General features: G+C 35.9%; 1 protein-coding gene across 1 annotated transcript in view; it reads left to right on the forward strand.

Moving 5' to 3' along the window:
• TRDN (triadin) overlaps positions 1 to 21,165 on the forward strand; it is a 111,354-nt gene that overhangs the window by 79,597 nt on the left and 10,592 nt on the right. The window contains exon 13 of the mRNA XM_027683602.1: positions 19,474 to 19,545. Within this exon, the coding sequence (XP_027539403.1) occupies positions 19,474 to 19,545 (72 nt within the window). The remainder of the gene's footprint in view (positions 1 to 19,473; positions 19,546 to 21,165) is intronic.

Below are 21,165 nucleotides of genomic sequence, written 5' to 3' on the forward strand. Positions count from 1 at the left end.
AAATGTTTCAAAAATGAAACAGTCATTTTTGTTCTTAGTACATAAAATACCTTAGCTGATCCATTACTTCTGTGCTTTATATTCTCTATTCCCACATCTCCATGCTAATCTATCCTAACATAGACAATTCCTCACCAAAAAAGAAAATGGAGCTACTGATGATGACTGAGCATCATCTCACATTATTAAGTCACTCTACCCTGACCTTAGTTAATAGATATTCTTCCTGCTGAAATCTAGTGTAAGAGGACTTACTATAGAGAGGATATAATCCTGGGAATGAAAAGCAATGATATTCATGAGAAGAGTCAAGGAGAGAATATTTAAGGATATACTAAGCCTTACAAACTTTGTTTAGTCAGTTATTTGCTCAACAAGCTCTCCACTAGTATACTTCTGAATTAGATGGGTTTTCTTATCTCTGTCTTGTGGCTTACATCCTCTCTTGACATGCCCAGGTTCAGAAAGAGCTGGGAAGTCCTAAGGATGTAGCAGAGAAACAAAGACTCTCACGAAGAGGAGAAGGACAGATTTTTGTGGAGGGAAAATGAAAATCTTGGGATTCTGTAAGGAAAGGGTTTGTGAGGACTGTTCTCCAAGAGTGACATGGAAAGGTAGGGGGTTCTATTAAAAGGGAACAAAATACTGTATCCCCTCTATGACTTTTAAAGACAGCTGGTTATAAATGGAGGAACTGTTTTAGGTTCATAGGGGGAGAAAGATTAACAAAACCTTCTAGAGACCTTCAAGTATGCTTTAATTTACAAAGTAACTGCCTGTACCAGTGTGAATTACCTAGTTTCTGCCTTTACACAGCTGTACCATCAACAAATCACATGACAAATACTTGCATGGAGATCTTCAAGATCTTAAAGTTCTTCTGACATTTACAAGCAGCCGTGACACATGTCAAAGCCCCTTTTTTCCAGGTGGCTCCCTGTCCTGTTTGACACTCTCTGAAGGCAGAGTAGACATGCTGTGGGAAGGGAAGGTTTAGGGTTTTTTCAGTTTTGTCCGTTCCAACTACAAGGAAACTGGGAAAATCATGAAGGGGAGCAGCAAGGTAGAGAGGGAATTCTGTAGTGACTTGAATTTAAGAAGAAAAAAACATGACTCTTGCTTTCCAATGTTTGTCTTGTGTCATACCAGTGTGCTATGACTAAGTTGTGCTAAGAAACCACCGGTTAAACAGCTGAGAGACATTCAATGGCCATTGGGTGGTCAGATGGCCTTACAGGCGAATGAACAACTAGGGTGACAGCTCTAGGCCTCAAAAAGTGAAAAAAAGTCATAAAGCATCTTAAATAATCTACTTTGTAGATTTGCAGGTGAAATGGAAAAGGACAGCCCCTTAACATCTCCTAAACATCTCCTAAAGTTCACCTATGGCTTCACCTGTAAAGCAACGCTATTTGACCTGTTAAGTCAGTTCTTGACACCCGAAGTTAAATACTGTGGGTGGTTGTTGTGGTGAAGCCAGACACGTTTTTGTGGGAGGTAAAAAATACCAAAAAACAAAAAACATTGCCTTCAAATGTTTATTTATTGCCAACAAGCTTTAGTTGACCTACTAGCTGTGAAGAGCAATGCTGAAGCATCCACATTGTGTTTCTGAGAAGTAAGGTAAAGGTCAGGTATGTTCAGCCTCAATTTATAGAAATCATTGAGGCCAGTGCCACCAAACATTGCTCAGTTAGTGTTTGTTGCTGTCTTTCTCAGGCAACCTGCTCATTTCACCCTGTCTTTTTGTGAACTGAAGTAGTACTATAATTTATTTTATTGAATGTGGGGAAAACACCCTTTAGAGAACCTAATATCCAACTAGCTTGAAAATCTGATGTATTTTATCCTTTTATCAGTCTATATATTTTATGATAAACAACTTTGTCCAAACAAAGAGATCTGAGTGCAAATCAGCTGAGGAATTTAATTACAGTCAGTTTGACACTGTAATACTTTTAAAACAGGAATTATTTATATCAATCTCAATAGTGCCATTTGTGAAGGAGAAAAAAACCTCAACTTTTGTCATCGAAAATTCCTTCACACAAGTATATTGGCTTTCTGTAGGATTGTTTACATCAAACATGTATTTCTGTCTTCTTGAGTTTATAAGACCAGTCACCCACTTATTAGATTCCTTAAGCAAAGTACATGAATGTATAATCTCAATGATAGCAATTCAGTATTTATTCTTTGATAGTATTTTCGCAACATTACTATTATAAAATTTATATTAATTACTTCCTATGTTAGATTATTTTAGTTTTATATGAATTTTAAGTAGGAATTTGTAGAAAAGTAGATGACTTAGGATGGCATTTTATAATCCTCAAATAATTAAAATTAAAAGTAAAACTCAGATCCTTAGGTTTCATTAATTAAATACACTTTTCAAAACATATAACAATACATTCAGTTACATGAACAACCTGTTGGAGGTCAGTTAATGCTCTTCTGTTAATTTTAACAAATGAAGCTGAAATGTTCTTCACTTACACAAAGTTTTGTCGTGATACTGAAGTCTTAGCTATAAAAAATGAATGAAATATACGCAGGGAATTCATAGGAAGCCAAATAAGGAAAAATTCTTGCTAAGCTGCTTCATGCAGCGTTAGCTGGTTTTCTTGTTTCTCTAGCTAGTATTCATCTTTGATACTGACCAGTTGCATGCAGATCCTCCTAGAAATCACAATAATTGTATCAATATTAACTAACTTCTAAGACTACTATTTTACTTTTTACCAAAGAGAGGTATCTGAGGTTCTCAGCCCTTTGCAATAGATAACAGCAGAGTTTTAGCCATAAAGTAATTTTTTTTCTAAACCAGAAGTCTGTCTCATGAATATTATGACTGCAACAGTGACCAGTTGGAGTCTACTGAGACATTTATAGGTAGCCCACTTGAGGTTTACTGTATACATTATAAAAATTGCTTTCTGAATTTATCTGTTGAGAAATGGAGCTTGAGAATTTCTTTTACTTTCTGTCTAACATGCTTGTGATAAGTGATAGTTTCTCAGAGGGACTGCTGAACCACCTTTCCTCAAAAGCATAAATTTTCTGATCTTATTTGTCGCTGGACTACTGTTTCTCAGCCAAGTATGGGCAGTACTGATGCAGAATTAAAAAATCTCTCTGTCCAAATTGCTTTGTACTCCTTCTGGCTGCCTGTAAATGAAGAATTAATATACATTTCTTCCAGGGTTAATTTCCCAAGTTTCACTTATAAAACTTAAAAACCAAAGGTGGAAAGTTTGTTTATTAAGAACTTTGGTACCTCTATTCTTCTACTGGTACTACTGAGGTCCAAGATGGCCTTTCTGATACAGAAGGCAACTGACTTCTACAGTTTCATGTAATTGATAATTTGTTTGATATTCCTGTATTTTGTTCTGAGTAGAATTTCTAATGCTTTTATTCATAGTTTTATTTTTTATTGGTAGGAGAAAAGGTTCTATTTTAGTAGAAAATTTAAAATTTAATTTTGTAACTATTTTTGGCCTTAGAGAGTTTGAAATCCTAACCCACAAGGATGGATTTCAGGGACACTAATTGGTCACCCTTTTAGCATGGAGCACATGATTCTCTAAATTAACTGGGTCTACCCTATTTTATTCCTCCTGAGCCATACACCTGTTTTCCCACTCACCCCCTGCTTTCCCTGCAATATTTGCCAGCTTGCTTTATGTTAGCACATCCTGAACTACTTTGGCAGATCAAGGAGCTGTTCTGTTGAAATGCCTTTTTTGGTTTGCAGCTACATAAAGTGGATTCTTGTGTGTTTCTCTTTTTGCATGCCACCTTAGCATGGGGCTGTGCATGCTGCATATTGCTGAATTAAGAGTGATAAGTGTCTCTTGGGTGTTTGTTCATAACATGGCACCTTTTCTTTCCACAGGCACACTCTCTACTTTTGGTCTGATTTTGTTTTCATGTTAATCACTTAGAAGTTATTTTGTGTGCATAGTTTTATGGTGTTCTAGTTTCAGTTAAACCACTTGCATTTCACAGTACTCTGGACTCACTGTTGGATGATCTTCAAGTTGCCTAGTTGGCAACAAAGACAGTGGGAGAACAGATGTGATATTATTGATGCATCATTATTCACAATTTAGACCTTCTAAAATCTTTGCACGGAAGTACCCAATTACTCTAAGGATCTTATACCATTACATACCTCTTTCTGGTAACAGCTACACTACAAAAGAATGTGGCCATATCTTTTCCTTTCATCAATTTACCCTGATATGTTTATTGTGTATTTCCATGCCAGGGTATGAAAGCCGAAGTGATGTAGACAATACTGCTAATCTTATACTGTTGAAAAAATATTTGTCTTGGAGAAAATCATCAGGATTCCTGGCATGTGTACATCACAAGGGTGTATCATATAGGGTAAAAGAGTCATCCCACCTTCTCATTAAAAAAATCATTGAAGCCTCACCTTTTGCACATATGCTTATGAAAAAAAACAAAAAGGAAGAAAACCTGACAAACATAGAGAGTCAAGAAATTCAGGCAAATTGTGACGAGTGACCATGGGGAATCTTAGAGATTACTTTGTCCCAGAAAGAAGTGGTAGACTGAATATCCTTCACATCTACAATGTTCTTCCAAGGCGTACCTCTTCTCCGTTGCCAAGAAGTATTCAGTCGAAAGAGAGGTATTATTGTTATTACAAAATGTGGTAAGAGAATTTCAAGACTGCCAGTATGATACTTGCCATATAATATAAAACAAATTGAGATACTGGTATATTAATATCGAAAGATCATGAAGTATACTGCAAAAAACCCCTAAAGCGATAAGTACCTAATTTTGAAAGTAAAAATGCCTGCGTTTGCTGTGGGTGGGCTGTAGCACTGGAGTTAAATACTTGCCCTCTGCTGTTCAGATAGCAAAACACTTTAGGCTCTTGAACTATTTTTAAGTGTCACTCCTATTCGATTAAAGACTAGAATGTGTTGTGGATGTCTCAATGACAGGGTGTAACTTTTCACCTCATTACATCACATTTACATGGAAACAACTTTGATACCAGTGTACTTTCTCTGGGTATATATTTGATGCAGTGCAAATAGAAAAGAAAGAAAAATCAATTGTAATAAATAAGAAAGTAGTATGTTATCAGTTTCTTGTTTGGAAAAATTCAGCAGGAAAATTATGGGCTGAGTTATAGGCTTTAACATTTGAGAAAAAATGCCAAAGAATAGGATTTTTTTCCTATGGTGACATGCTTTCTGATGCTAACTACTCAATAGCCCTCTCTCCCTTGGTAGAAAACAAACAAGCCAGATATTTGTTTTAGTGAAATACTAAAGAAAGAGTAAGGGAGCTGTGATACTTTTCCAGTTTTATTTTCTAAATATTTACTTTTTTACTGCCTTCTGAGGGCACTACTGCACCCCAAAATTTGAAGAGATTCATCTGGATTCATCTTCAGAGTTGACAGTTAGTTGTCCGACAGTTTATCAAAAAGCAGTTCATATGATGAAACACTTGTCGACATGTTTTTTTTCTGCTGATGGCATAAATGGAGATGATTGAATGACAGAAGAGTTTACTCCGGGAGTAATCTGGGAGAGTTTTGAATACTGTTCAATCAGTCTGAAAGGAAAGAATTAATGAAGAGTGATTTTAAATACATGTATGAGAAACTGAAAATTAAGTTTTAATTGCTGAAAAAGGTATAACTATTTTATTAATGTTCAATTCTTGCTATAACTTTATCTGCCATTTGGAGTCTAAATATTACTTCTTTAAATTTCTATTCAGCTATGAGAAACAATGAGAAGATATCCACTGATCTTCATTTGAACAAGGTTCTTCTCTTTGACCCCACTCTCACCCCAAAAACTGTCTCTTTGGTCAAACTCTGAAATGACATTGATCTCTCAAGTGGAATGTTATCAGCATATAATCCTGACACCATCCCACAGAAGCAAAATAGCTATCCATTATTACCTGCTTATGTCATCCCATTGTGAACCAGAGCCAGATGCTGGCACACAAAGCAGCATCTGTCAACACTCTTATGGCACTTTATTGTAACTTTGCCAAAAAAATTTCAAATGACTGACTCTCTCAGAAGCAGCTACAAAGGGAATGTGTGGTATTTTGCTTCTGTAGAGAGGAATGGATCTCTTTCTTTGATAGTTCACTGTAAGGCACTCTGAGGAGGCAAAATTATGGGATACCAGAGAAAGTCTAAACCTTTGATTTTAATGGAAATAAACCAATTTAATCTGTGAAGGCAGAGAGACTAGAGTAACAGTTTTTCTCACACTTGCTTTATATTTTATTACTATTATTTAATATTATAACAATTTCATATGGTTCAGTAAACAACTTTAAAAATCAAGAATCATTTCAATAGAGGATCATCAAAAGACTCAACTATAGTTTTGAAAAGTAAGCTATTTAGAAAATAAGAGCAAAAGTTAAATGCCAAAAAACCCCCTAAACTGCTAATAGTAAACAAACTGAGTTTCATATTTAAAAGGTCATAATAAGTTTAAGAAGTGACCTTGTAAAATATGTATTACATTTAGTGACTCATTGTCATAATTGATTTCCAGTTATAGTTATTACAACAAATAGTGATGATATGTTAAGTAGGTTAAAAAATGGAAGCATTCTACAGGCAGCTCAAAGCAGCCTCAAAGTAACAGGCATTGGTTCTTGTGGAGGAATTTAACTCCACAGACATCTGCTGGAGAAATAACACAGCAAAGCACAAACAGTCCAGGAGGTTCCTGGGAAGCAATGATGACAGCCTACTGTCACAGGTAGTGGAGGATCTCACAAGGAATGGTGGTGTTGCTCAACCTCATACTAACAAACAGAGAGAATCTTGTTGGAGATGTGAAGGTAAGGGGCTGTCTTGGCTGTAGTGACCATGAGATTATGGAGTTCAGTATCAGGCGAGGACGAAGCAGGGCAACAAGATTGTAACCATGGATTTCAGGTAAACTAACTTTAGCCTTTTTAGGGTTCTTCTTGAAAGAACGCCAGGGGAACAGGTCCTTCAGTGAAGAGGGGTCCAAGAGAGATGGTTGATATTCAAGGATCACTTCCTCCATGCTCAAGAATGATGCATCCTGATGAGAAGAAATCAGGCAAAGGGGGCCAGAGACTTGCATGGATAAACAAGGACATCCTGTCATTTCTCAAGAATAAGCAGGAAATACTCAGGAGACAGAAACAGAGTGAAGCTACTTGGAATGAATATATAGAGGTTGTCAGAGTAAGTAGAAATGAGCCAAGGCCTACCTGGAATTAAATCTGACCAATGATGTCAAGGACAACAAGAACAGCTTCTTCAAATACATTAATAACAAAAGGAAAACTAAAAAAAATGTGGGCCCATTACTAAATGGAGAGGGGACCCTGGTAGCAGAGGATGCAGAGAAAGCAGAGTTACTGAATGCCTCCTTTGCATCAGACTTCACTGACAAGACCAGCCCCCAGTAGTCTCTGATCAGGAGACCTGGATAAAGGAATGTTGTAAGGAAGACTGATCAAGGAGGATTGGATTAGAGGACACCACTTAGGCAAATGACATCCGCAAATCCATGGGCCCTGACGGGATGGATCCATGAGTGCTGATCCATGAGGCTCCCTGCGATCATCTTGGAAAGGCTGTGGTGATCAGGAGAGTGCCTGAGGACTGGAAGAAAGTAAATGTCACCCCAGTCTTCGAAAAGGGAAAGAAGGAGGACCCAGGGAACTACAGGCCATTCGGCCTCACCTCGGTCCCTGGAAAGGTGATAGCGCTCCTCATTTGCAGGCCATCTCCATCCACATGAATGACAAGAAGGTAATTAGAAGTAGTCAGTATATATTCACTAAAGGTAAATCATGCTTGACCAACTTGATTGCCTTCTACAATGAAACAACTACCTAGGGGGATGAGGGGAGGGCACTGGTTATTGTCTACCTCGACTTCAGCAAGGCTTTTGACACTGTCTCTCACAACATCCTCATAGGCAAACTCAGAAACTGTGAACTGGATGAGTGGGCAGTGAGGTGGATTGAGAACTGGCTGAATGGCAGATCCCAGAGGGTCATAATCAGTGGTATCAGGTCTAGTTGGAGGCCTGTCACTAGTGCTGTCCCCCCAGAGTCAATACTGGGTTCAATATTGTTTAACTTGTTCATCAGTTACTTGGATGAAGGGGCAGAGGCCTCCTCAGGAAGTTTGCTGATGACACAAGGCTGGTGTCTGATACCCCAGAGTGCTGTGTAGCCCTTCAGAAGGACCTCAAAAGGCTGGAGAGATGGGCAGAGAAGAATTTCTTAAATTCAGCAAGGGAAAATGCAGGGTCCTGCATCTATGGAATAATAACCCCATGCACCAGTACATGCTGGGGACTGACCTACTGGAAAGTAGCTCTGTGGAGAAGGACCTGGAGGTCCTTGTGGACAACAAGCTGTCCATGAGACAGCAGTGTGTCCTTGTGGCCATGAAGGCCAATGGGATCATGGGGTGCATTAGGAAGAGCGTTGCCAGTAAGTCAAGAGAGGTGATACTAACCCTCTACTCAGCCCTGATGAGGCATCTGGAGTGCTGTGTCCAGTTCGGGGCTCTTCAGTACAAGAGAGACATGGAACTCTGGGAGCAGGTCCAGCAGAGGGCAACAAAGATGATTAAGGGACTGGAGTATCTTTCTTACAAGGAAAAGCTGAGGGAGCTGGGCCTGTTCAGCCTCAGGAAGAGGTGACTGAGAGGGGACCTCATTAATGTATATAAGCATCTGAAGGGATGGTGTCAAGAAGATGGATCCAGGTTCTTCATGGTGGTGCCAAACAATAGGACAATGGCAATGAGCAGAAACTGATGCATAGGAATAAGGGGAAGAACTTCTTTATTGTGCGAGTGACCGAGCACTGGAACAGATTGCCCAGAGAGGTTGTGGAGTTTCCCTCACTGGAGATATTCAAGAACCATCTGGATGCAATCCTGTGCTGTGTTCATCCTATGCTGTAGGATGAACCTCCTTGAGCAGGGAAGCTGGATCAGATGACCCATTGTGGACCCTTTCAATCTTATCCATTCTGTTATTCTGTGATTCTAGAGGTACACAACCATTCTTCAGTATTCAATATCATTGTCAGAAGTAAATTTAATATGAAAAATACTTGCTGAAAATTATTTAAGCCAAAAGTAGTTTTATGCATATTTGTGAGGCATAGTTGGCAAGGTAACATCTCAGAAACCTAGAAAAACACAAGTTTCAAATGTCAGCCTATAAGAACATATGTTTCTTCCTTAGAACTTGGATGGCTTCAAGTACGGGGAAAAACACAATTCGCAAAAGAAAGACCCTCCTTCTCAAGCCTAGATTTTTTAGCTTTTAAAAACCTGTATATGCAAAAGAACCCAGACAATGATTATGTATGTTTCAGATTTTGCTTACAGTATTTCTATTTGGAACACACATAGGATTAGTTATTTAAAGGGGTGGAATACAACTGTCGATAGATCTGAGATTCCATTATAAGCAATGTTGGTAGAAAAGACAACCATTGAAGTTAGCTACATATAGCTCTGTCAAACTTCAGCTGACTGAGTTCAAAATTTGCTATGACAGATTATTCTTCCAGTAAAGATGCTTATTTTGGACAAAATATTTCAGCCATTTCCAACACACAGAAAGATAATTTGTGTCGGTCATTTAAAATTTGTCTCTTTTAATCCTTCCCTGTCAAACATTCTAAGTGCTTCTAAACTAGCTAAAAGGGAGATTCACTAAAAGGTTCAACTCTCTTGTTGCACAGGTTGGAACAGATACTCAGCAAAATTGATAGTATATTCAAAAAGACCTTAGGATTTTCTACATAGGTCTGATTACAAGTACCTCTAGATTCTGTTATTTTCTAATTTTGGAGACCAAAATTGACCTTTAGAAATATTTTAGTGTTGTAACATTGAGCACTACAGAATCTATATTTTAAATACTTATCAACCTAATAGTCCCTGAAGACCCCAACCAACTGCTTAATCTTCTTACACAATGAATGGGAAACCATGAAGTCCATCATAGAGTTACTTAGGCCAAACCAGCCAGCCAACTACATCTTAATTGCCAACCATTTCAGTAAAATAGGAATCTTTCATGGGTTAGAAGCAAACACTTGTCTTTGATGAGACATGATAACCCACAATCTTCTCCTTCATTTGGTTGTATATGCCCAGGTTATTTAACTCTAAAATATATTTATTTCTAAAATTATAAATGAGCTAATGAATACATTACCTTTAGAATATACTTCTGAATATTCTTAGGGAAGTTAACCACCATAACAAGTAGTCTCTCTCAACTTTATCAAAAAGGAAAATAGCTGAGATGCATACATGTCTTTAAACACCTCCTGATGCTGAATACACTGAAACATCATGAAGGAGGAAAAATGCATCCAGTTTTCACCTGAAATTTTCATTAACAAGGAAGAACCTATAGCTCCACTGTGGGACTGAGAGAAGTTACTCTTCTTATCCAAATACAGATTCTCTGCTGGAAATGATGACACTCAGTTTTAACACTGACTAATGGTACCAGGTCACCATATTGCACAGATAAGAAGACCATACAAAGGATCTACAAATGCTTTGACAAGAAACATTCCATCATAAAGCATTTCCATCTTAGCAATAATTCCTCACCTCTTCTGCTCTGAGAACATGCAATGCAGTAGACAGAAGAGTGTTCAGGCATGGCCTAAGCAACACATGCTCTCCCTCCCTTGCTGATGTCCTCCTCCTTCTGTATCTTATCTGCAGCCATTGTGACAGTAAGCTGTGGCAGATCCATTCTTTTCACCATTCTCTCTTCAGGTGAATCTTTCTTTTGATGTCCACTTTCTTTCTGTATGTATCTGCTTCCTCAAAAATACATGTAATGTATGACATATACCTAGAGTGACTCAAGAGTAATTTATTTTTATTTCATCAGGAAATGCTATTCTTCCCTCTGGTACTTCACTTTCCTTCCTATTGGTTCACTTTGTCCTTCAATACACTCAGTATCATCTGACAAAGTAAAGAACATATAGAGTTCAAAAAGTGTTCAATGCCTACACACATTAAACTTAAAGAACACTTTTATAATTTTTCTTTTTTTTTTGTTGTGTTTGTTTTTTCTGTTAAGCTTAACAACAAAATCCTTTGTCTATGTGAGATTCATTCATATAATTGCTGGGGGGTTGGAGAGCAACCCCAACACAGCAACAATGCTGTGTTACCAGACAGCATTTAGAGTGTGAAAAATCATGCCTGGCTCTTGATTTTAGTCCTGTAATATTTTGGTGGCACATAGTGTCATCTTTATGTAGAACTGCTAAATAAGATGTTTGCAATTCATTGGACCTCACATAGATACCCAAAAGTTAATTGCCAAACTTTAACCTTTATAGCTGTCTTTATAGCCAATAGTACAAAATGGAGGCCACCAGAAGACAATTTCATCCTAAAAAAGATGCCTTAAGATAGAAAAGATGAATCATCCTTTGAAGGTAGCAATTTCTCTCCATTGACTATAAATGGATCCCTTGGGTGATTTAACTGTCTGAAAGTTAACTTTTAGATGTCTAGTAGTGAAAGAGCCTACATATATTCAAGAAGTATGCTGAAAATGTGCAAACAAGGATTATGCTCAAATGAAGACTTGAAATTACAAGTTTTCTATAAGATTTCAAAGGATATTATTAGGAGCAGCTGTTAATCAAGAAAACAGTGGTGACACTTAAAAATATGAATAGCAATTGCTATAGCATTTTGGGTGTGAGAAAAAGGGGAGGAGAAGAACTGTAGAGGAAAATACTTTCTTGAATAAATATGGAAAGTATTCCTGGTCCAAATGAATCAAACAAAGAAACTAAATGCCTTTAACATCAGAACAAAAGCTCAGTCTTTGCAGATTTCACTTTCATAGAATTTAAGATTGGGAATTTTTAGTTGCTGTAAGCATGTAACATTAATTTTTTTTTTTTAATTTCTGTTACATCCATTTATAGGTGTAATGGAAAGGCATGGTAAGTTCAGTAATTTTCTCAAAAATCATAGAGGAGGCCTTGAACACAAGGGTTAGAACCAATGACAGTGAATCCCAGGACTCTTTGTTCTAAAAATAATATCTATATATATAAAATATATCTTTAAAAAATAAAGGGTCTTTCCTGTGAAAATGAAATGGAATGAAGAATCAGAAGTCACTAAAGTAAGATTGGTTTAAAGTAATCATTATGTCAAGTATTGCAGTTTTTTGTTCCAGTATTTCTCATAATTACAGCCATGGCACTTATAGGAGAAAGAGAATGCTCACTGAGTTTCTTAATTACACAGAGCCTAACCTTCAGAGGTATGAGATACCAATCTGATACTTAGTTCTCATTGATTTCAGTGGGAGTGAGGAACAGGAGTTAGGAACCAACACCTCTGTACCTTTGGGCCCATCTCCTGATAATTGATCTAATAAAACCTCTCCATTATTTTCCCTCTAACTTTAAATTGAAATTATTATTGAAATCATAACTACTGAAAAATGGTTATGAATTCACCGTCTTAGGTGATTGTCAAGTATAGACAAGACGGGTAGTCATTGACTTATTGTTTCTCTCATTCTGGCAAAAAGATAAAGAAATGAAAAACTTTGTGACTTGTGGTCAGAGATATTTGGGTTCAGTTTGACTTCCAGTGATTTCTATATTAAATATATTCACTATCTACAAATATCTATAGTTATGAGAAATTATTATAGTGATTTTATCTATGCTAGGCTGTCTTTGTTTTGCAAAACCTGGCATATGCATTCTTTCTTGAAGACAACGTAAAGTTTCAGCATTCTTGCAGTAGTTACTTTCGGCTTTTCTGACTTTAGCACTTAATGTTTCTTAGATGTAGTTGGAATAAGGTCAGTTGAAATGATGCTATGTACAGATAAACCAAATACAAATAACTTATAAATTACTGAGCAGTGATCCCATGGCATAGTCAGTGTTTATTACTTTTCATCATAACAGCTTATCAGTCCCCTCCATTCTGTTTAACTGTTAGCTGCAAGTATTTAGTTACAGTGTTTTCTTTTCTCTGTTTTAATTATTTTCCCTTGGATATTTCATATTGTGAAAAAAATGCATCTATACCAACTCCTGATATTCATGTTAATTATGCTAGAGGTCACTGTATATGATACCAATTTATTAAAGGTTATTTGGGGAGAGAGAGAAAGGCTGAATATGGCTTTCTATTTTATAATCTGCTTTTACAGTCCTTTCACACTCAAGTATGCAGCAATAACTATAATAACCCATCATTTCCACACAATAACCCATCATTTTCACTGTCCTACTACTTAGTTCTTTGGGATCCCTCTTTCGATATTTCTAAACATAAATGTAGGATTATTTTTACCTGCTAAATGCTCATGATAAATAATGGGAGGAAGTGGAGGCAATTGAATTTTCAATTTTTTCAATTCAATTTTATTTTAATGTCAGAAGAGGATGTATGAGTTCTTACTTAATGGCAAAATTGCTAATACTTAACTTTTAACTCCTAAAAGACTTCAGTCTTTTGAACACAAAAACTAGAACAGCTTTCACAAGGTATGGATTTTGTTGTAAAAATCTCAGTAAAATAGTTCTCAACAGATATATCATTTTAAATGGATTTAACTGTGCAGATCTGCCATGCAGCTAAAATATATTGCATACATTTCTGGACCCATAGTACTGGTTGTAGGCTAAAAGAGAAAAAAACCCAAAACGCCTATAACTTTACCCATGCCTCTCTTGCCTGCCTCATCTGTACACTTGCTCACACTTGCTTTGTGTGAGATATAAACCCACAGGAAAAGAAAAAGATATATCAAACAAGTTCCCAGCTGTGACTTTAATTGGATTTGGTGGCTGAGTGAAAACGCAGCAACTAACTGATGTTCACATAACCTCCAGGAATCTGCAACAATGAATCTCACACCTGTTCAATTACCAAATCAAGTATTTTCTCCTCAGAAACATGACTAAACCACAGCAGGAATTTGGAAATATATGGTTTTAAGGTCCCCTCCAACCCTAACCTTTCTATAATTCATTCAAAATAAATATCTATATGTATTTGCGTATGTATTTGTATGCATATGTACACATATGCCCATGCATGCACACATACATACTATATATTATGTAGGTATAACTGCATGTAAATATATAAAAGAATGCATCATCAAAAACAAAGGATGAACTCAAATCTCTTTGTATTAAGAATAGATGACCATCAAGTTGCTGCTACTTTTTGTTTGGTGCTTTGAGAAGCAAAATTTAATCCCTCCACCTACTCCATTCAAAACAGCATTTACATTTACATTATCAGTCTGCATCCATCCTTCCTACACCTTTACTTTTAACCTACTGGTGCTTGCTTTCAACTTAATAGATCGATGGCGTCCCAAAGCTGCAAGGTTATTTATAAATGCCTCGTTTGTTGTCTGTGTGTTGAGGGAATATCTCTCAATAATATGCTTTACTCATAAGTTAGGATCTATGAAGAGTTCCAAAATTGTCTGTGATATTTTCAATGGACTTAAATGCATAGATACAGTAGAACATAGATGGATAGATAGATTTGGCATTATCCACGTAATTTTCCCTCTTCTTCTTTTCTTATGCATCATAAAGGTAACTGGTTGATAGTCAGTGTGCACCATAATATGAAAATTTAAAGGATTTCATTGGTACTGGTAATCACTGCACCACTACAGCAGAGTCTTTTCTTAGGTAACATCAACCTTATGCAAAATCAGTTTCACTTTATGTTGAGCAATTATCCATTTAATAAGACCCAGATCCTGAGTGCAACTGAAAAACTGAAATGTATGTTGGCTTCTAAGATATACTTTCTTAAAAGCCTCATTTTATTATCCATTAATTCCATCTGCCACTGCCAAAAATTCAGTTCCAAATAGGTCATTAAGACACTGTTTAAACCATTTTTTCCATTTGATATAATTTTGATATCACTTGTAAGACTTGTGGGCTACATCTAAATTAGTAAATCAAACTCAATTCAGGTGTACTCTGAAAGTGATTTCTTCTGTCATAGAGTAATCCACGTCCAGTACACTTCCTCAAGGTAGAAATGGGTTGGTTGTCTCCTGGCTGTCTATTGGGAGTGGTCCCTGGTCCTTGTTAACTTCTAAATTGAGCCAATTAATTGTTTGAGACATTGCTGCTTGGCACAAGTCAAAGTTGTCAGGGACTATTCAAAAAAAATGTTGCAGGATATGTATGTCTGAATTCCAGAGCCCAGTAATGTTCTCAGGCACCATTTAATTACTAGTGTGCATAAAACTATTATGTCACAATATGTTCCTTAGGAAAGAATGCCTGTATGGGTGTCAGTATTTCAACTCATTCCTTACTGAAAATGAGTATTTGCATTGTTCAATACAGTTGCACAATCTCACCTCTTGATCCGCAGCTGTTCTTTCGTAATGAAAAACAGTTTGCTCATAGTTTTTCATGCACATGTACTAAGCAGAGAAACCCTTCCTCAGCATAGTGACAGTCTAATGTCTGGAGAGTAATGACTAATAGCAAGAGAGAGACTGACATTTAACTTCTAGCATCTTACATGTCAAAACTGGAAGCCTGGAAGAAATGTTTGGCCTTCATGAAGTTTTCAGTCCTCTAAAAGCATATTTGGCAGTCTTACCTCATTCTGTTGATCCATCTTTTGTTCCAAGATTCATGAAACATTTGATTTGAATTTACTTTTTGTAACAAACAACTCTGCAAAGAGCACATTTATTTTATTTCAATTATTTTTACTATCATTAGAGAATGACATCACATCTGAGCAGAATGACATTTATCTGAAGACATTTTGCTGCCGCAGAGAGATACGGTAACAAAGTGTTGGTGCTGTTAGACTGTAGGATTCCTGCTGTTCAAATAACTGGTATATAGGTATGAGGAAGTGAACAGTCATAGGAGTGGTATTTCCACATATTACATTGTTTAGTTGTTTGATAATAATAATTTTAGAAGTATTTTATCTCATGATCTTTTGAATTAGAAAGATATAGTTTTACACTTAATTTATTAAGATTGCTGCTGACAAATAGAACTCAAACGATCAGGGAAGAAAGAAAACTCGTATGATTTGTTGTTGTCATAAAAATTCAACTTATACACAATGTCTGGACATGACATTTTTGATACATGTAGAAAGACACTTCCTAGATTGAGAAAACTAAGGTAATTAAATTTTGTCTTGTATTCCTTACCATGCAATAAAAAATCTAAAATATTAATAAACCAAGTCAGAATTGATTTATTCAAGATATCTCAAGTGATTTAATATACACCAATGACAGAAGTTTTACAGAGCTTGAGGTCTGTAGCTTATTTTCAGTTAAGTATTCATGTTACCATCTAGTGTTTTAAACCTTCTACTCATCCTTGCAGCATATTTCTTGCCTTTTAGGCAGTGGAAGAAGCTACTCATGTCTTAATGTGACACTTTTTCTTCTGATGAGAGCATTCCCATGAGATTAAAATCAAAACATTTCACTATTCCAGTTGTCATCTGATGTAATTTGTTGTCAGAGAACTGTTTACAATATCATATATGAAAGAGATATCTGTAGCAAAAATGCATGGAAAGATTATGCATGGAAATGTTGTGGAACTATATGGACAGATTAGGCATAGAAATGTGTGCCCATTTTTGTGTTTGCAATTACATCTTTTTGAGCAATCAAACCCTAATAAAAGTTTTAAAAAAATTTAAAAAAAGCAAGTTAAATGAACCTTCTCATCTTATCTCATAGTAGAAAAGTAAAATCTACATTTGAAATGAGAAGCAAATAACTATGCAGTGCTCTGCTGCATTTTTAAAGTAGTCAGATAAATGTATGTCCAATAATAATAATAACCGTAATCTGGATAATGACTTCTCATGATTCATGGTCTAATCTGGTTGTCCACTGGGAGCATTAAAAACATCCTGCCTTCCTCTCATTTACATCATGGATATGTGTCCAACTGGCCACTGCTGGATTCAAGATAGCAGATGCCATTAATCCTAATGATCTGAACTGCTGAAGCCAATTCTTCAGTTCTATTTATGAGTCATCTGTACTACAGAAAACCCCTTGTGCTTTATAACTTAAAGAGGAGAGAAAAAGGGAAAGAAAAGAAATTTGACTTAGGTTATCCCCTTTAACATATTTCATCAAAAGAATGAATAAAATATTTATTCAGCTACTGTCCTTTGCAATCCCATCAAAGTGAATATAGAGACATTTAATAAGACATGGAGACATTAAAGAAGTCTTTTATCAGAGTGGATAGGAACCTGCTCAGAACAAACATTTTGGCCTAAGGGAAAGTTTTTGATGTGTGAAGCTTAAGCTTTTCTTGCTTAAAACACCCTCATATTGGATCATGTGGTCAATTTGCATGAAATAAATTATTTTCTTGGAACTTGTAAAACTATAAAATAAAACTTGACAAGTCATTAGCAATAAGTGGTACCATACTGGCATTATATTCACACTGGTGCGATCACTAGAAAACTGCTGCTACAGTAAAGAACAAGAAGATAATGGAGCCAGCCTACAGTTTGACCTAGAGGTGTTAGATTGCCCCACACTGTAGATACTACACTGCAGTCCACATTATTGATTATCCTTCTTCATTACTCATCCACTCAACATTCTGAGCCACTGCTCTTTATCATCTTTCACACAAAACAATTAGTCCAACATTTAAAAATGATCAGTTTTCCTACCTGAGGGTAGGCGATCTAGTTTGGGGGAAAAAAAAACGTGATCTTTAGTCTGATCAAACCTAGCAGAAAGAATAGGATTATCCACTCTTTATTAATTTTTATGTTGTTTTTTTGTTTTCATTCTGAACTAGAAATTCAGTTGATGGAGTTTCTGTATTTTGACAAAGGTTATGAATATAATTTTTCTATTCTGGTTTGTAACAAAAGCGTTCAGTGTTTCATTAGTTCAGTTTGCAACTTCAAGATTTTTTTTTAAGACATAAAGTGTTTGGAAAATCATAGCTAAATACCTGGATTCCTAAAGTTTGCCTAACATTCATTTTAAGGCTATAGTTATTCTATTATGAGATTGGTAAATGCCCACTTCTCATTACTGCCAAGACAGGAATTATGTGTAAAACCTGATTTTTACTATTTGTTGCAAAGCACCTTCAACCATTGATTTTACCAACGTGTTAACATTTTCTCAGTAGCTCAGGCACATGAGTCAAGTCTGAGCAGCTCTGTACGTGATATTTTATACAAATTACTGGATGAACTAAACCACATGCCTGCAATTGTACATATGCTGATGAGATGCAATAACATTAAGACCATGATGCTCAAATCCCACTGCTGTCTCCAAGATGATGATTTTCTCATGCATTCCCCATGAGTACACATACCTTTGTAAAATGAGAGGGGTAAGTAAGATACCGCAGTTTCCAAGGCCCATTAAGATCTTAATTCCTCTTCTGAGAAATCAAGCATGAGGCATGACTTTGAGTTTCTGATGTGGAGCTGAAGCTGAGATTTAACAGCCTGATTGCATGTGGACTCTGGTGCAGTGAATGTATGCTGGTACATAAGACTGAATCAATATTATATTTAACTACTTAATTTTATTTCTCATGTCACAAAAAATGTACTTTCCAAATGACAATGACATGATAGCTACTGAGAATAAATGTCAGAGAAAGGAATAAAAAGGAAATAAGGAGACTGAAAACATGTTAGAAACCAGAAAATAAGCGTAAGTAATAAGAGTAGGCTAAATCTGCTTGTGAATCTTTGGAGAAATGAAGTGAAAAATATTTTGTTATAAAGCATGATATCTGCACATAGGCTGAGACAGTACAGAAAGTCCCAGTTGAACACTCTGAGAGAGTAGAGGTGTTTCAGCCAGCAGTTAGAATCAGGACCTTAGTGTTTACAATGCATGACGTGGTTGGTATTGCCTAATTAAGAATAATCCTTAAGGATGAGAAACATCATATTTTTTACTGGTGTTTCAAGGAGTTCATAATAAGTGGACTTTAGGGAACTGCTGAAGATCATTTGTTTGACAGAAGAAAATAAACCTTTACTGTAGAAGAGGCATCATGAATATGTAACCTTATTATCAAAGATTATAGTTCAGTTTTGAGTCTAATGAAGAAAAATAAAACTGTAAGCATTTCAGCATATGCTTGAGTCACCTAGACTTCACTGATTTCAAATGTGTCTCTTAAAAATAAATTACTCTATTTGTTGAAAAACACATTTCCTTCCTAAAGTGTCTGAAAGATAATAGTTTTTATGCAGTGTAATATTTTAAACATGAACAATTTTGAAGGGAGTTCAGTCTCCCAGTGAAACTGCTCAGCCTTTTAGTGAATACATTTTCTATGCTTCTTAACCTGTATACTTGTGTGCAGGACATAAGGAACTTGTACCACCTCGTCTTCTTCTAGAACACAGTCCAAGAAAGAAACCAGCAGCTGTTGATGGTAAGTTTGAGTTTTTCTGCTTTTATTGGCTTCTTCTCATTAACTTGACTATCTGTCCTAATGGTTTTTTTAAAATTATTTTTATTTTTTTAAGTATAACTTATATGACAAAGCTGATCTAATAATTAAGGCTGGGACAAGAATGGCACACTGAAATATGCACAATACCTAAGTGTTCCTTATGGTAGTAGCCATCCACAGATGGCTTGGGGGATTTCCTGAGTGAAATAGATTACGGAATTGAGGCATAATATGTAAAATGCTTTGAATGGTGTTCAGCCATGAGTTGTTATCTAACTATAAACATAATCAACATTATCCTCTTAATATACTTTGGATTACTCTTTCAGCTATTGTTATTCAGTAATGTTTCTGTGCATTATCTGCATAATATTTCTGGCTCTGCATTTATCAACCCTATTTCTATTGTTAAAACCACTAAAAGAAAAATACAAAGTCAGATCGTACCTTCAAAAGATTAAAACATAATCCCTGCCATTGAATTATATTGTTTATAGTCTAACCATAACAGTAAAGTGGTTGAAATATGCATTTTAATTTTAAAAGGGACTACATCCAATGACTTAGAACTACTACTGCAATATACATTCTTGGTTTTTATACCATACACTTTAGTAATACAAATTTAATAAAACCTGATTCTTTTCATGTAATTATATAGAAGTTTTCATATGATACTTCAGAGTAATTCAGTCACACCACAGCACTTGTTAATCTCTCTCATAGAGGTCTTAGTTCTACATTATCCAAAAATCAATTGCAGTCTAAGAGAAAAACAGATGGGATGGCAGCAGAATAAGTAACAAGAGCTACAAGATTTAACTGCATTTGGAAACAGAAAATGAGACTTAGATTTTGGCAGGACCTGTGACTAAAACAAAGCGTTAATTAGATATTTCTGTGATGTGCTTATTATGACCAGAACATTTGGACAAAAATAGTTATGTGATGACTTATCTCTTTCCCCAAAATCTCGTTACCTCAAATGAATATTTCTTTTTAAACATGTTGTGTAAAGGAGTGTAAAACTGCAGTTGTTGTGACACAATATGGTATATAAATAGATTTGCAGTCCTGTTTATTTTAGGAAAATGCCTGATCCCTGCTTATCAGCAGAAAGAAGTCCCTGCAATGTTAAACACTGTTATCCACCAATTAACCGTAATGGAAAAAAGACATAATAGAACAAGACTGCCACATTTGCTGAGTGATAAACTTCTGCTTTAAATATAACTGTTATACAAGATGAACTAGCATTAAATTAACATTAGGTTCTTGATTTTCAAAATCATGAGGAGCATGCAATTACTGCAATTGCACTTAGAAATTACTATTTATGACCAGTTATACATTTGTGTGTTTCATTAGCTCATTTATGTGTGCAATTGAGGTAATTGGGAATGTAAATTAGATACCTATTTGGCAAACAAATTGGGGGGGGCAAATTATCTGCTCAGAACCATACAACTGAATTCCCTTTAAAGCTCAAGGCTGGTCACTAAGATACAATACTGCTCATGCAGGAGTTTTAAAGGAAACGAAGAAGGCAGAATTATTTGTAAAATGCTACTGTGAAAAGCTGTTATATTGTGCTATTAT

This window comes from Neopelma chrysocephalum, unplaced genomic scaffold (assembly GCF_003984885.1).
Source record: "Neopelma chrysocephalum unplaced genomic scaffold, ASM398488v2 Primary Assembly neopelma1_23, whole genome shotgun sequence".
Lineage (NCBI taxonomy): Eukaryota > Metazoa > Chordata > Aves > Passeriformes > Pipridae > Neopelma > Neopelma chrysocephalum.